This window comes from Gorilla gorilla, chromosome 6, assembly GCF_029281585.2.
Source record: "Gorilla gorilla gorilla isolate KB3781 chromosome 6, NHGRI_mGorGor1-v2.1_pri, whole genome shotgun sequence".
Lineage (NCBI taxonomy): Eukaryota > Metazoa > Chordata > Mammalia > Primates > Hominidae > Gorilla > Gorilla gorilla.
The window spans coordinates 96,682,281-96,698,908 of NC_073230.2; the positions used below are offsets into that span (position 1 = coordinate 96,682,281).

General features: G+C 44.9%; 3 protein-coding genes across 11 annotated transcripts in view; 2 read left to right on the forward strand and 1 right to left on the reverse strand.

Annotated features, from left to right (window-relative positions):
* LRRD1 (leucine rich repeats and death domain containing 1) overlaps positions 1-6,351 on the forward strand; it is a 37,918-nt gene extending 31,567 nt beyond the window's left edge. For 3 of the 7 annotated variants that reach the window (XM_019031103.3, XM_019031104.2, XM_019031102.3), the window contains 2 exons: positions 1,785-1,902; positions 2,923-3,290. In XM_019031103.3, the coding sequence (XP_018886648.1) occupies positions 1,785-1,902; positions 2,923-3,109 (305 nt within the window). In that variant the 3' untranslated portion in view covers positions 3,110-3,290. Of the gene's footprint in view, positions 1-1,784; positions 1,903-2,922; positions 3,291-5,164 lie in introns of those variants that run through there. The other 4 variants (XM_063708244.1, XM_063708246.1, XM_063708245.1 and 1 more) reach the window with 2 other exon arrangements.
* The window catches only part of ANKIB1 (ankyrin repeat and IBR domain containing 1), a 264,755-nt gene extending 251,658 nt beyond the window's left edge, over positions 1-13,097 (reverse strand). The window contains exons 1-3 of the mRNA XM_055346595.2: positions 12,924-13,097; positions 9,057-9,241; positions 5,260-5,592 (exon numbers count right to left, since the gene is read on the reverse strand). The gene's annotated coding sequence lies outside the window, so the exon portion shown is untranslated. The remainder of the gene's footprint in view (positions 1-5,259; positions 5,593-9,056; positions 9,242-12,923) is intronic.
* Positions 13,098-13,171: 74 nt separating this feature from the next.
* Positions 13,172-16,628, forward strand: part of CYP51A1 (cytochrome P450 family 51 subfamily A member 1) — a 49,565-nt gene continuing 46,108 nt past the window's right edge. For 2 of the 3 annotated variants that reach the window (XM_019031108.4, XM_019031107.4), the window contains exons 1-2: positions 13,642-13,833; positions 16,151-16,249. In XM_019031108.4, the coding sequence (XP_018886653.2) occupies positions 13,642-13,833; positions 16,151-16,249 (291 nt within the window). Of the gene's footprint in view, positions 13,834-16,150; positions 16,250-16,628 lie in introns of all 3 variants that reach the window. The other variant, XM_019031105.3, reaches the window with a different exon arrangement.

Genomic DNA, 16,628 nt, shown 5'->3' on the forward strand with positions numbered 1-16,628 from the left:
AGTGAGATGAGATCCCGCCACTGTACTCTAGCCTGGGTGACAGAGCCAGACTCTTGTCTCAAAATAAGTAAATAAATAAAAATTAAAAATAATAAATTAGCCAGGCATGGCTGCACATGCTTGTGGTCCCAGCTACTTGCGGGGGTGAAGTGGGAGAGTCGCTTGAGCCTGGGAGGTCGAGGCTGTGGTGACCTGTGATTATGCTACTGCACTCCAGTCTGAGCAACAGAGTGAGACCCTGTCTAAAAAAAAGAAAAGAAAAAACTCACAGTACCTTTGTCAAGAAAAAATGGATCTCGTTCAAATTAGCTGGAAGTTTTAATTAAAAAAACTAAAATCACTAATTGCTCAGCCAACTTATTAAATAATTGACTTGAATATAAAATATGCACTTATACACCATATTTATAGTAGATGTGAACTTAGTTTCTCAGGTTGGCACATAAAGAAGCACGTACAATTTTTGCCCATATTCTCCACCAAACAAAACAAAACAAAACAAAACACACCCATGCACATAAAAAAGCCAGAATTGAAGGAAGCAGTCAAATGCATTTCAAATCCTGGAGAAATTAAAGGGCTTGGAAGTCACTTTAAAGTTGCTTATAAATAGGCCCGGTGTGGTGACTCATGCCTTTAATCCCAGCACTTTGGGAAGCCGAGGAGGGCGGATCACCTGAGGTCAGGAGTTCGAGACCAGCCTGACCAACATGGAGAAACCCCATCTCTATTAAAAATACAAAAAATTAGCTGGGTGTGGTGGCGCATGCCTATAATCCCAGCTACTCGGGAGGCTGAGGCAGGAGAATCACCTGAACCCGGGAGGCAGAGGTTGCGGTGAGACCAGATCACATGCCATTGCACTCCAGCCTGGGCAACAAGAGTGAAACTCTGTCTCAAAAAAAAAAAAAAAGTTGCTTATAAATATTCTTTTCAACAGCCATTTTAAGTGTTGGATTTTTCAAATTTTAGAAAAAAATGGAACAAATGTCAAATGTTTCAAATTTCAGTTCATATTTTAGATCTGCATTGTCATTGTCATTTTTTTTTTTTTTTAATGAGATGGAGTTTCACTCTTGTTGTCCAGGCTGGAGTACAATGGCGCAATCTTGGCTCACTGCAACCTCTGCCTCCTGGATTCAAGCGATTCTCCTGCCTCAGCCTCCCGAGTAGCTGGGATTACAGGCATGTGCGACCACGCCCGGCTAATTTTTTGTATTTTTAGTAGAGACGGGGTTTCTCCATGTTGGTCAGGCTGATCTCGAACTCCCGACCTCAGGTGATCCACCCGCCTTGGCCTCCCAAAGTGCTGGGATTACAGGCATGAGCCACCGTGCATGGCTGTCATTGTCATTTTTTTTTTTTTTTTTGAGACAGTCTTGCTCTGTTGCCCAGGCTGGAGTACAGTGGTGTAGTCTCAGCTCACCACAACCTCCGCCTCCCCGGTTCAAGTGAGTCTCCTGCCTCAGCCTCCCGAGTAGCTGGGACTACAGGAACACACAACCATGCCTGGCTAATTTTTATATTGTTATTAGAGATGGGGTTTTGCATGTTGGCCAGGCTGGTCTTGAACTCCTGATCTCAGGTGATCTACCTGCCTCGGCCTCCCAAAGTGCTGGGATTACAGGCGTGAGCCACTGTGCCCGGCCAGCATTGTCATTTTCAGTTTTACTTAACATATATACTTCATAGAAGCACAGAAATAAGAAAACTAGATATAATATGAACTCAAAATAGATTATCTTCTTCAAAAGATATACATTTTCTTTTATGTTCAAACGTAGAGAAAATTTTAGAGAAGATATTCAAGATAGTTGCCAACAACATCACTGAAACCAATTTTGAATTTTTATGTCAAAAACTAAACCTGGCAAACTCAGAAACTGATATGCCTACAAAGAGGTATGTATAAATGACAGCATTTAGTACAAATTTATTCTCATTCTGATGTATATCATGTTGATATTGCATGGTTTTGAAACATTCGTATTAACACAATCTCTACTTTGCTGTAGAAAGCTGATTTTAGTTTATTACATGTTTGTGATCCATGTTGGAAGGCCATATAACATAATAAAGAACAAAGGCTATGAGGACAGACTGACTTTTACTCACAACTGGCTTTGTGATCTTGGGCAAGTCTAACTTCTTGATGACTTGGTTTCTTCACTGGTAAAATGAATATACTCATATAAGAGAATTGTCATGAGGATCAAGTGAGATCAAGCTATAAAGCATATAGTAGCTGGGTGCAGTGGCTCACACCTGTAATCCCAGCATTTAGGGAAGCCGAGGCGGGCGGATCACGAGGTTAGGAGATTGCGACCAGCCTGGCTAACACGGTGAAACCCCGCCTCTACTAAAATACAAAAAATTAGCCCGGCGTGGTGGCGGGCACCTGTAGTCCCAGCTACTCAGGAGGCTGAGGCAGGAGAATGGCGTGAACCCGGGAGGCGGAGCTTGCAGTGAGTTGAGATCGTGCTACTGCACTCCAGCCTGGGAGACAGCAAGACTCTGTCTCAAAAAAAAAAAAAAAAAAAAAAAAAAAAAAAAAAAAGCATATAGTATAGTAGCAGTAATATACTGGTTTATTAGAAATAACCCACAATTATGATTTTGAGGTCTTGAGAACTGAATGTAAATTGAATTGTTGATTTTCTATAAGGGTACAAGGGATGGGCTGGAGCTAATATTCACTTTCTATGTCCCAAGCTCCATGCCAAATTTTTATAGAGATTCTCTTCACCAATTAATTTCATCCTCACTTCAGTCTCGTAAAATTGGTTTGAAAACCTAGATATACAATATTACAGGAGTTTAAAGCAATGTTCTTAATTGACAATTCAAATAATTATCAGCAATTTAAATATATTAAACGTTAATAAATAGTTAACTATTAATATTATTAATAATGTTTTTCAGGACTGTTTCATTAAGTGAGAGAGCCCACCAAGCACTTGTTATATGGAAAACACAAAGTAACAAGTTATCACTAACTGCTGCTGCTTTAAGAGATCAACTAATTCGAGCACTAACTATGATAGGAGCATATGAAATTATGGACAAAATAACAGCTTTAAATCTTTTTACGCATGCAATTAAATTCTAGCCAGTGGATCAATAATAAAAACTGAAAACTTTTGATGCACTTATAATTGAAACTGTGTTTGTGAACCATTTCACTTCACTTTATCATACAAGAGAATTGCATCTTTTTTCTTGCATTCTTAAGAGATGATGACAACTTATAACTACCACTCTAATGTTATAATAAAAGATTACAGACACTGTTTTGTGTGTTTGTTCTGTTGTCTTATTATAGTGATGTTGAATTTGAAATTAATTCCTTTTTTTTTTTTTTTTGAGATGGAGTTTTTGCTCTTGTTGCCCAGCCTGGAGTGCAGTGGTGTGATCTTGGCTCACTGTAACCTCTGCCTTCTGGGTTCAAGTGATGCTTCTGCCTCAGCCTCCTGAGTAGCTGGGACTACAGGCGCCCACCACCACGCCGGGCTAATTTTTGTATTTTTAGTAGAGACGGGGCTTCACCATGTTGGGCAGGATGGTCTCCATCTCCTGACTTTGTGATCTGCCCGCCTGGGCCTCCCAAAGTGCTGGGATTACAGGTGTGAGCCACCGTGCCTAGCCTGAAAATAATTCTATTAAAATTTTTCTGTTATATAATGCTTTTATACAACCCCCGATTTATAAGTAGCAACATTACTAGTGATTTTCACTGGAGTTAGAAAGCAGAACAGTTTCTTTTTAGATGCTAGTTTAAAAACAGAAATAAATATACCATTCCTACTTTTTCTCCATTAGGAATGGGATAGCTTTGTTAAACATAAACTAGGGCCAGGGCCAGTAATCCTTCAGTTGAGTGTCCAGACAGGATTGATAGAGTGGCCATCTGTTGTCTTGTCTGTCATGTGAGCCTCTCCCCTTCTTCCGCTATCAGAAAACCTTTCATAGGGGGAATGCATTGCACATATTTCAATGTGGAGCTGACCTTGTCGTGTAAGTCTCTTCCCCCACTCCAGCACTAACATCAATATCTTCTACTCATTTAACCATAATGAATGATTCTGACCCAGGGAAAGCCATTTTGAGAGGTGACAGCGTGCTGGCAGTCCTCACAGCCTTCGCTCGCTCTCGGCGCCTCCTCTGCCTGGGCTCCCAATTTGGCGGCACTTGAGGAGCCCTTCAGCCCACCGCTGCACTGTGGGAGCCCCTTTCTGGGCTGGCCAAGGCCGGAACCGGCTCCCTCAGCTTGCAGGGATGTGTGCAGGGAGAGGCGCGGGCGGGAACCGGGGCTGCGCGCGGTGCTTGCGGGCCAGCGCGAGTTCCGGGTGCGCGTGGGCTCGGCGGGCCCCGCACTCGGAGCGGCCGGCCAGCCCAGCCCGCCCCGGACAGTGAGGGGCCTAGCACCTGGGTCAGCAGCTGCTGTGCTCAATTTCTCGCCGGGCCTTAGCTGCCTTCCCGCGGGGCAGGGCTCGGGACCTGCAGCCCGCCATGCCTGAGCCTCCCCCACTTCCGTGGGCTCCTGTGCGGCGGGAGCCTCCCCGACGAGTGCCGCCCCCGGCTCCATGGCGCCCAGTCCCATCGACCACCCAAGGGCTGAGGAGTGCCGGTGCACGGCACGGGATTGACAGGCAGCTCTACCTGCGGCCCCGGTGGGTGCAGGATCCACTGGGTGAAGTCAGCTGGTCTCCTGAGTCTGGTGGGGACTTGGAGAACCTTTATGTCTAGCTAAGGGATTGTAAATACACCAATCGGCACTCTGTATCTAGCTCAAGGTTTGTAAACACACCAATCAGCACCCTGTGTCTAGCTCAGGGTTGGTGAATACACCAATCCACACTCTGTATCTAGCTAATCTAGTGGGGACGTGGAGAACCTTTGTGTCTGGCTCAGGGATTGTAAAGCACCAATCAGCGCCCTGTCAAAATAGACCACTCGGGCTCTCTGTAAAATGGACCAATCAGCAGGACGTGGGTGGGGCCAGATAAGAGAATAAAAGTAGGCTGCCAGAGCCAGCAGTGGCAACCTGTTCCGGTCCCCTTCCACACTGCGGAAGCATTGTTCTTTTGCTCTTTGCAATAAATCTTGCTGCTGCTCACTCTTTGGGTACACACTGCCTTTATGAGCTGTAACACTCAACACGCAGGTCTGCAGCATCACTCTTGAAGCCAGCAAGACCAGGAACCCACTGGGAGAAAGGAACAACTCCAGACGCGCCACCTTAAGAGCTGTAACACTCACTGCGAAGGTCTGCAGCTTCACTCTTGAGCCAGCGAGACCACGATCCCACCAGAAGGAAGAAACTCCGAACACATCCGAACATCAGAAGGAACAAACTCCAGAGGCGCCATCTTAAGAGCTGTAACACTGACCGCGAGGGTCGGCTTCATACTTGAAGTCAGGGAGACGAAGAACCCACCAATTCCGGACACAATTTGACTTAAGCCAGGCCATTAACAGTTTCTTTTGGATCTTTTTGCAGAGCTACTATGGAAGATGCACTCTTTCTGCGGGTAGGTTATGAGTCTTTTAGTCTTGGTATATCACGCACAGTGTGTAGTAGTCTGCCGAGAGCTGGATGGCAAGAGAGAGACAGAACCTTGTTTATGTTGTCTGATCCTCAATCCCCATACTTCTGCACTTTTTACTTTTCACCCACTTAAGGAGTGTGACCTAGGTTTCCATAACTTTGAATGGAAAGAGACCTAATACAAGTGGTTAAGAATATTGTGGAGCCCGGGCAGGGTGGCTCATGCGTGTAATCCCAGCACTTTGGGAGGCTGAGACGGGCAGATCATGAGGTCAGGAGATCGAGACCATCCTGGCTAACACAGTGAAACCCTGTCTCTACTAAAAATACAAAAAAATAGCTGGGCGTGGTGGTGGGCGCCTGTAGTTCCAGCTACTCGGGAGGCTGAGGCAGGAGAATGGCGTGAACTCAGGAGGCAGAGCTTGCAGTGAGCCAAGGTGGCACCACTGCACTCCATCCTGGGCAACAGAGCGAGACTCTGTCTCAAAAAAAAAAAAATATTGTGGACATAGTGCAGTTTTTGTTACCTTAAAAAATAATTTTCTATGTGAGACCATATTAAATAAATTTATTTTGCAGGTTAAAATTTAAAGTGTATATTTTGTTGCTATTTTGGAAGTGCAACATAACATTGGTTTAACAACTATACAGCCTGTGTCTCTAATCCTTCCCTATTTTAAAACTTCTTGCAGTAGGGATGAGAACCTGTGGGTTTATATTGGCTTAATGATGGTTGTTGTTAATGTTTTCCACTGGAGGCAAGGTACTTCCATAGAACATTAAAGTGTGAAGGACCTTGGAAATTGTCTAGTGAAGTCTATCTTCTCATTTAACAAATGAGCAAACTTAAGACCTAAAAAAATTTAAGTGATATGAACTGGTTTCTCTACTCTTCCTTCAGAAATGAAGTTATAAAGACTAGAAAATGTTCTAGGTGAAGCTTTGGTATGAAGTAAGAGAGAGAGAGAGAGAAAAGAAGAAAGCTGGGTAACATCAGAACTACGAAAGTGTCAGTTCTTATCAACTTTTGCTAAATTTCTACAATTACACACCTTTTAACAAATATCCTAGCCCATAGACTCGCCCAAACCACACTGTACATTGCTACCAGACTTATCTTCTAAAAGCACTGATCTAACCATATCACCCTCTGATAATTTTTTTTTTTTTTTGAGATGGAGCTTTGCTCTTGTTACCCAGGCTGGAGTGCAATGGCATGATCTCGACTCACTACAACCTCCGCCTCCCGGGTTCAAGCAATTCTCCTGCCTGAGCCTCCAGAGTAACTGGGATTACAGGCACCTGCCACCACGCCCAGCTAATTTTTTGTATTTTTAGTAGAGTTGGGGTTTCACTGTGTTGGCCAGGCTGGTCTTGAACTCCTGACCTAAGGTGATCCACCCACCTTGGCCTCCCAAAGTGCTGGGATTACAGGCATGAGCCACCACGCCCAACCCAAAAATATTTTTAAAAATATTGGAAAGTAGGCCAGGTGCGGTGGCTTACTCCTGTAATCCCAGCACTTTGGGAGGCTAAGTGGACGGATCATCTGAGGTCAGGAGTTCGAGAGCAGCCTGGCCAACATGGGGAAATCCTGTCTCTACTAAAAATACAAAAATTAGCCAGGCATGGTGGTGCATGCCTGTAGTCCCAGCTACTTGGGAGGCTGAGGCAGGAGGATCTCTGGAACCCAGGCGGCAGAGGTTGCAGTGAGCCAAGATTGTGCCACTGCATTCCAGACTGGGTGACAGAGTGAGATCTCCGTCTCAAAAAAACAAAAAAAACAGAACGAAAAAAGTGTCCAGCTGGCTTCATTGCAGAAATTGACAAACTGATCCTAAAGTGAAATAAACCTAAAGGGACCCAAAATAGTCAAAACAATCTTGAAAATGAATAAGAAAGTTGGAGAACTCATACTTCTCACTTTCTTTCTCTCTCTCTCTTTTTTTTTTTTTTTAATTTGAGACAAGGTCTCACTCTGCTGCCCAGGCGGGAGTGCAGTGGCACAATCACAGCTCACTGCAGCCTCAACCTCTGGGGCTCAGGCAATCTTCCCACCTCAGCCTCCCAAGTAGCTGGGACTACATGCCTACACCACCATGCCTAGCTAATGTTTTGGTATTTTTTAGAGATGGGGTTTCACCGTGTTGCCCAAGCTGGTCTCGAACTCCTGGGCTCACATGATCTGCCTGCCTTGGCCTCCCAAAGTGCTGGGATCTCACTTTCAAATTTAATACAAAACTGCAGTAATCAAGACAGTGTAGTTCTGGCATAAGGATAGACATATAGATCAACAGAATAGAACTGAGAGGCCAAAAACAAACCCCAACATATACAGTTAATCAATTTTTTTTTTTTTTTTTTTTTTAGATGGAGTCTCGCTCTGTCACCCAGGCTGGAGTGCAGTGATGTGATCTTGGCTCACTGCAAGCTCCGCCTCCCTGGTTCATGCCATTCTCCTGCCTCAGCCTCCCAAGTAGCTGGGACTACAGGCACCTGCCACCATGCCTGGCTGATTTTTTTTTTTTTTTTGTATTGTTAGTAGAGATAGGGTTTCACCATATTAGCCAGGATGGTCTCAATCTCCTGACCTTGTGATCTGCCCACCTGGGCCTCCCAAAGTGCTGGGATTACAGGCATGAGCCACTGCACCCAGCCCAGTTAATCAATTTTTAACAAGGGTGTCAGATGATTCACTGGGGGAAAAACAGTATTTTCAACAAATGGTGCTGTAACAACTAGATCCACCAGCAAAATAATAAATTTGGAGCCCTACCTCACACCATATACAAAACTTAAAATGGATCAAAGTTCTAAATAGAAAAGCTAAAGTCATAAAACTTTTAGAAGAAAACATAGGTATAAATTTTGGGTTAGATGGTTCTTAGATATGACACAAATTACAAGCAATAAATTAAAAAATAGTGATAATTTACTCTGACCTATTGTAAAGAAAAGCAATAATTTCAAAGCTACTGCCAGATCTTTTGGGTCACTGAAAAGTATCCACCAGCAGTAGATGGTCCCATTGGTCCTGTTGTTTCAAATGCTCTAGCTAGCATAGTCTGAAATCCAGAGAATGAATAATAGGAAAACTGATTCTCTCAGCACAATCCTGTACAGTCCAATTCTGTTTCTTGTTTGTTTTTTGAGACGGAGTCTCACTCTGTCACCCAGGCTGGAGTGCAGTGGCACAATCTCAGCTCACTGCAACCTCCACCTCTTGGGTTCAAGTGATTCTCCTGCCTCAGCTTCCCAAGTAGCTGGGACTACAGGCACATACCACCATGCCTGGCTAATCTTTTTTTTTTTTTGTAGTTTTAGTAGAGACGGGTTTCACCATTCTGGCCAGGCTGGTCTTGAACTCCTCTCCTCGTGATCCACCTGCCTTAGCCTCCCAAAGTGCTGGGATTAAAGGCATAAACCACCATGCCCAACCCATTCTGTTAAGAGTAGGAAAATCAGTGTAGATTTATCTGAGCTTAGGGAAATGTTTGTCTTCCCTTACCTGAATTTGCATTGTCCCAGCACTGAAAAATGTTTGTCCTTGGAGAGTGTGTGTGCGCTTGGTTCAGTGAGTTACCAGAAAACTATAAGAAGAATGAAGATGAACATTTTCTTTGCATACTGTTGTAGAGACTTGAGGGACCTAGACTTGAGGTGCCAAATGGGACCGTTTTCCTGAACCACCTCCTACGGAAAAAATCAGATTTATTATGTTTTGCATAATTGTGTCTTACGAATTGCTCTGCTGGTGAAAGGTAGAGTTGGGGTTTGGAGTGTTGTGGGGTGGGCTGTGGATGCCAGAGGGAGACCAATCCCTGTGGGTAGGCATTACAGTTTTCCTGCAAGGGAATGGGACTTTTTTTTTTTTTAATGGGGAGGGATTAAAGAAAGCCCATTCACTGAGGAGCAGCAGAGAGGTAAACTTCAGACAGGACAACTGCTCTGTGTCTATGAAGGGAACCTGAAACCGCCTTTGCAAAATTATGACTGAGACAGTGAAAGAGATTTAACTTAATCAACTCCATCTTGCTTATTTTTTTATTTTTATTTTTATTGAGACAGAGTCTCACTCTGTTGCCCAGGCTGGAGTGCAGTGGTGCTATCTCGGCTCACTGCAACCTCTGCCTCCCAGGTTCAAGCGATTCTCCTGCCTCAGCCTCCTCAGTAGCTGGTATTACAGGCGCCCACCACCACGCCCAGCTAATTTTTGTATTTTTAGAAGAGATGGGGTTTCCCCATGTTGGCCAGGCTGGTTTCAAACTCCTGACCTCAGATGATCCACCCACCTCGGCCTCCCAAAATGTTGAGATTACAGGTGTGAGCCACCATGCCCAGCCAGACTCCATCTTGCTTCTAACCTCCAAGCTGTCTTTGTTCATTCCTGGGTGTAGGCTGAACGAACTTTGGGAGAAACTAACTTAGTTTGTAGTTTATAGTTTAAACAAAGACGGTAACAGCCCTTTCTCAAAACAGGCCTCCTTCTTGCCTGGGAACTATACTAACATTAGCCACAGGATTAAAAATTATGACTTAGGAGTCATGCAGCTGGAGGCTGTAAGATTCTGACCCTCCCTAAACTGCTCTTAAGATCAGTGTTTGAGATATTTTGCAGACCCTGCACTTGATGGATCAGCTGGCACCACCAACTAATAAACTGGCTTATCTGATCTTGTGGCCTCCACTCAGGGACTGAGGGCAAGAAGACAGCTTCAACTCCCTGTGATTTCACCCCTGTCCAATCACCACACCTGGCTCACTGGTTACCCCCCCACCCCCACCCACCAAGTTATCCTTAAAAACTCTGCTCTCCGAATGCTCAGGGAGACTGATTTGAGTAATAAAACTCCAGTCTCCCGCACAGCTGGCTCTGCGTGAATTACTTTATTGCAACTCCCCTGCCTTGATGAATTGGCTCTGTCTAGGCAGCAGGCAAGGTGAACCCCTTGGGTGGTTACATTAGGACTTAAAATAATAAATTATTAAGAACCCTAGAGAGTCATTTTTTAAATGGATTATATCTATCAATACTTACAGTATTACAAATTAAAATAAATGAAAATATGTTTATTGAAAATAATTATTTACATAAATAATGTCATTTCATGAATATAGCTATATTTTCTTTTCTTTTTTTTTTTTTTCAAGACGGTGTCTTGCTCTGTCACTCAGGCTGGAGTGCAGTGGCACAATCTCGGCTCACTGCAACCTCCACCTTGCAAGTTCAAGCGATTCTCCTGCCTCAGCCTCCTGAGTAGCTGGGATTACAGGCACGCGCCACCATGCCTGGCTAATTTTTGTATTTTTAGTAGAGATGGGGTTTCACCATGTTGGTCAGGCTGGTCTCAAACTCCTGAACTTGTGATCTACCCACCAGGGCCTCCCAAAGTGGTGGGATTACAGGAGTGAGCCACCGCACCCGGCCTATAGCTATATTTTCAAAAATAAAAGATTAGTGAGAAGAATGGCATAGTTTTAGATTTTTGTAAATCTCTTTTACACCTGGCTTAATAGAAGACTGTTGGGTTCTTTTTTCTTTTTTTAATTTTTTATTTCCATAGGGTTTTAGGAAATGTGGTATTTGGTTACATGAGTAAGTTGTTTAGTGGTGATTGTGAGATTTTGGTGCAACCATCGCCAAGTAGTATACACTGAACCCAATTTGTAATCTTTTATCCCTCACCCCCTTCCACCCTTTCCCTGAGTCCCCATAGTCCATTGTGTCATTCTTATGCCTTTGCATCCTCATAGCTTAGCTCTCACTTAGGAGTGAGAACATATGATGTTTTGTTTTCCATTCCTGAGTTACTTCACTTAGAATAATAATCTTCAATCCCATCCAGGTTGCTGAAAATGCCATTCATTCATTCCTTTTTGTGACCACGTAGCATTCCATTCCATATATAAATATATACATATATATTTATATATATCACAGTTTCTTTCTTTTTTTTTTTTTTTTTTGAGACAGAGTTTTGCTCTTGTTGCCCAGGCTGGAGTACAGTGACACAATCTCGGCTCACTGCAACCTTTGCCTCCCGGGTTCAAGTGATTCTCCTGCCTCAGCCTCCCAAGTAGCTGGGATTAAAGGCGTCTGCCACCACGTCCGGCTAATATTTTGTATTTTTAGTAGAGACGAGGTTTCATCATGTTGGTGAGGCTGGTCTCGAACTCCTGACCTCAGGTGATCCTCCCGCCTCGGCCTCCCAAAGTGCAGGGATTACAGGCGTGAGCCACCGCGACTGGACGGAAGAAACGGTGAAACTTTTAAGGTGGTAGAATTATAGGATCTGATGACTGATTAGATGAAGCATGGAGAGGGCAACAGTGTGCACAGTGATGCCTTTTCTTCACAGGCATTATAGGAGGGACAGGTTGGTAGGAGGAGGCAACGGGTTTAGTTTTGGATTTACTGACCGGGGATGAGTGTTAGCTCTCTAGGTAGAGGTGTTCCGCAGGCAACTGGTGTTGCGGGACAAATCATAGACGGGAGAGACCGAGCAGAGTTCAGGAGAGCCTTTATTATTAAGGTGATCACGGGCTCAGTCGGACTAGGGTCCAGAAAGTCTGAGCCCCGAACAAAGGCATCAATCACCTTTTAAGCAGTTTGTGTTGGGAGTTACGTGTTGCACGAAGCGTACTTGCAGAAGCAAGAACAAAGGCAGTTAATTACTCTTACATTTGTTACACCATATGTCTTACGTCCTTGGGAATACATGCTTTTGTAACACTTGCTAATCAGTTTTGTGACTTTACAGCAGCGCTAGGGAGGGAAGCAAGAACTCGCTGTGCCTCAAGGAATGTGAAACGATGGAACACAGATAAGCCTCTCCACGCATAGGGGAGAAATAAACAGTTAATATACTCTTAACCCAGGCCTCGGGTAGGGGAGGTGCTATATTACATTCTACCTCAAAGGAAAAGAATATACTTCTTGATTAGTATACTTATAAAATTCATTAATTTCCCTTTCACTGGATATTCCTACTAATTCCCCCAGGGCCTTGCAGTTTTGTCTCATTCTGCTCTATCCCCTAGCTTAGCACAAAACCTAGTTCTTAACATTGATTAAATAAATGAATCCGGTCAGGTGCTCCCGTGGGTGATCTGGAAGGAGTTAAATTTGGTAGTCATGGGAGACGCTTCTGTGAAGCCATAGGAGCGAAGATTGATTGTGGCGGCAGGACTGAACTCAGCTTCAGAATCTTTCTAGCCGCTAAACCTACAGACTAAGTGGCGTCCTTGGGGAATGCTGCCTCAAACGGCTCGCGACGTCCTACAACATGTACATTTATTTTGGAAAATCTGTTTTCGTAAAACCTAGCATACTTAATCACCAACATTTGTTAACTTCATGGTGGCATATTAATACCTGTCAGGTTGATTTTAGTTGGAGTGGGACGGGGCTGACCTCACCGTCCTACCCTTCGGTATGAGGCCGGCGTCTTCACGACCTCGCTTTCCACAACCCCAGTCCCCGAGGGCTTATTTGGGGCTGTCGGAGTCCCCAAGACGTGGCCCCGGAGCAGGGTGAGGTGCCACAGTTCGAGGTGCCCCACTACCCAGCGTCCGGACAGGGGGCGGTGCTCACGCCCAAGGCCCCGCTGACGCGATGTAGGCAGAGATCACCTCAGGCGCTCGCGGTGCAATCACAGAGCGCGCTGTCGCCGCTCGAGCTCGCCCTGAGATCCCTCCGCTCAGCGCCTTCAACACCGTGTCCCGGCACCCCGCACCCGGGCACACAAAAAACGGGTCGCCAGCGATTCTCAGGGATTGATCGCCTCTTCAGCTAAGTTATCTTCCGGCCCCGTACCACTGTGCCACAGGCGCAGCCCGCTTCCTCAGGTGCCCTATCCCGCGCAAGAAGACCACGGCTTCACAGAGTGTTATTTAAGGGGCGTGGCCAGCGGAACATCCCGCCCCATTCTGTGACGCACGGGGTGGTGCGCGTGGGACCCGAGGGGTGGGGCTGGGTTTAGTGGGAGACCTGGGGCAAGGCCGCCTGTGGACGACCATCTGCCAGCTTCTCTCGTTCCGTCGATTGGGAGGAGCGGTGGCGACCTCGGCCTTCAGTGTTTCCGACGGAGTGAATGGCGGCGGCGGCTGGGATGCTGCTGCTGGGCTTGCTGCAGGCGGGTGGGTCGGTGCTGGGCCACGCGATGGAGAAGGTGACAGGCGGCAACCTCTTGTCCATGCTGCTGATCGCCTGCGCCTTCACCCTCAGCCTGGTCTACCTGTTCCGTCTCGCCGCAGGCCACCTGGTCCAGCTGCCCGCAGGGGTGGTACGTACATTATTTAGGGTCTGAGTGTGGCGCGCGCCGCAGCTGAGGCGACCGAAGGGCTGGCGTGGGCGGCTCCGTGGCCCCGACCGGCTCAGTGCTCTGGCTGGATGGCAAGGGCGGGGGCGACTGCGGCCATGCTTGGCGTGGCTTTGGTGGCAGGCGCGCTGGGGGCTGGAGTAGTGGCTGCGGCGGCGGCACTGCTGCTGGTGGCGCTGGCTGTAGCACCCGCCATTGCCTTGTGTTGGGGGGCGGTGCTGGCCTCCCCGGCTGTGTATCTGATCCTAGACGGGGTCGTGGTTGCAGCATTTGTGGTTGTAGCGATGTCTGTACTGACCGCAGCAGTGGTGCCCCTAGTGGCGGTGGCTGGATTGGCGGCTGTGGCTTTGAACGACCCGGTGGTCGTTGGGGCTCTTGGTGGGGGTCCTGATGGAGATGCTGTTGGCAGCTGGCCCGTCATCCTGGAGGCTGCCCTGTGTGGTTCAGTGTTCTGTGGGCTGTAGCAGTGCCCCTAATGGCGGTTTATACCCATATTAAGGAGGATGTGTAGAGTGTGGTAATGGTAGTGACTGGAGTGTGGTAAGGGCCTTCCTCTGATGCTAATAATATAACAGTTTCTCGGCCGGGAGCAGTGGCTCACGCCTGTAATCCCAGCACTTCGGGAGGCCGAAGCGGGCGGATCACCTGAGGTCAGGAGTTCCAGACCAGCCTGAACAACATGGAGAAACCCCATCTCTACTAAAATACAACAAAACAAAACAAAACAAAACAAAAATTAGCTGGATGTGGTGGCGCACGCCTGTAGTCCCAGCTGCTTGGGAAGCTGAGGCCCGAGAATCACTTGAACCTAGGAGGCGGAGGTTGCAGTCAACCGAGATTGCGCCACTGGACTCCAGTCTGGGCGACAGAGTGAGACTCCGTCTCAAAAAAAAAAAAATCATTTTCTTCAATTTAACAGCCTTATTAACCTAGCTTTCAATCTTCCAAATGTTATTTGATTGTGCCCTTTACAGTCAGCAATAAGTAGCTTTTGAAAACTACCCTTTTACTGACAATGCAATGTACAAACTTTTGACCAAGTAGCTTTTAAAATAATTTTTGTTTGAACCATACCAGGCATAAGAAAGAGTTATTTATTTATTTATTTATTTCCTACACATGGGATCTTTAAGGAAATGATATTTGTCTCTGGGAAGACAAAGTTACTTTTAGTGTTTAAAGATAGTTCTATTAGCTGAGGAGTACTGTGAGGTTGTGGTGCTCCTTTCTATTTGAGACCACCAGAGAATTGAGGAGTATTACCCTTTTTCATTATTTTGTTTGATTTTCAGGATACTTAATGTTGTAATCTGCAGGTCTCATTTTGTGGCATCTAAAGAAACTTTTATGAAGAATGCTAGAGTTCTTGCTAGAGCTGATCTACTCTCTTAAAAACTCTAAAATCAGTGGCTCTAGTTCACTTGCAGTGAGAGAAGCATGAGATTGATTGTTTACTGAGAAATAAATATAGCTTCTTAAACATTTCCCTTCTTTCTATACTACAAGTTACTGCTTGTCTTTTTCTATACCTTCTTTAAGCAAGTATCTGGGACTAAAATTGTGAGTAGTAGTATAAGTAAGTAGTGAAGAAACAATATAGTGGGCCCTCTGGGGACACGAATTCCACATTTGCGAATTCAGCCAAGTGTAGATCTAAAATACCCGGGGAAAAAAACCCAATACAAAATAACACAACAATAAAAAATAATACAAATAAAAAAACAGTTTAATAACAGTTTATGTAGCCTTTACATTGTATTGGGTATTGTAAGTAATATAGAAATGGTTTAAGGTATATGAGAGGATGCGCATAGGTTATACGCAAATACCTTGCCATTTTATATAAGGGACTTGAGGATCCCTGGATACAAATCTGTGAGGGGGTCCTGGGACCAGTTCTCCACAAATGCCAAGGGACAAGTGTAGTTTGACCTTTTTGGTTTTTTGCTACTAATGGTTAGAAAAGTTGCCTGGAGACACCAATAATAATTGGACATATTCTGGACAGTGTCCATCATTTAAATTTACAGTGCCTTAGTGTTTATCTGGTCGTTTATCTTATACCGTGTTTTGAGTTTCTGTTCTTTTCCACAATAGCTACTCTCTTAAGGTATTTGCAATTTGGCTGTTCTCAAGTTACTTCTGATGCTTCCTTTTTTTTTGGTAACTTTTTTTTGAAGTCTTAATAGCTATTTTGTTTAATTGTTTGGTCATGAAACTAAACTGGGTTTCTCTCTTGAAATGAAACACGAACTGAATTTACTATTTTTTTCTCTTGTAGAAAAGTCCTCCATACATTTTCTCCCCAATTCCATTCCTTGGGCATGCCATAGCATTTGGGAAAAGTCCAGTTGAATTTCTAGAAAATGCATATGAGAAGGTAAGTCTTCCAAATAATTAGAGGAAAAAAAAAAACAACTAGAGAAGTGCTTTTTAAACTTTTTTTAAAAAGTGGCAGAACATTTAAAAACATTGTAATCATATACATATCCTCAGTATAGGAAACAAAACGGAAACTGCTCTGGTTTAAGAGATGGTGTCTTATAGATACCTATCCTTTTAGCTTTTCCCATGTCCTGGGGTCGTCTTTGAGACACCATTGAGGAAACCTGTAGTTCTGGCAACTATGGTTTAAAAGCCACTGTTCTGAGTTTTCTATTCACTTATTGTCATTAAAATTGATATTAATTAACCCTCATTTTTCTTTACCATGCATCTGTGGGGTTTTCTAACCTGCTCTATACATCTTCTGTGATTTC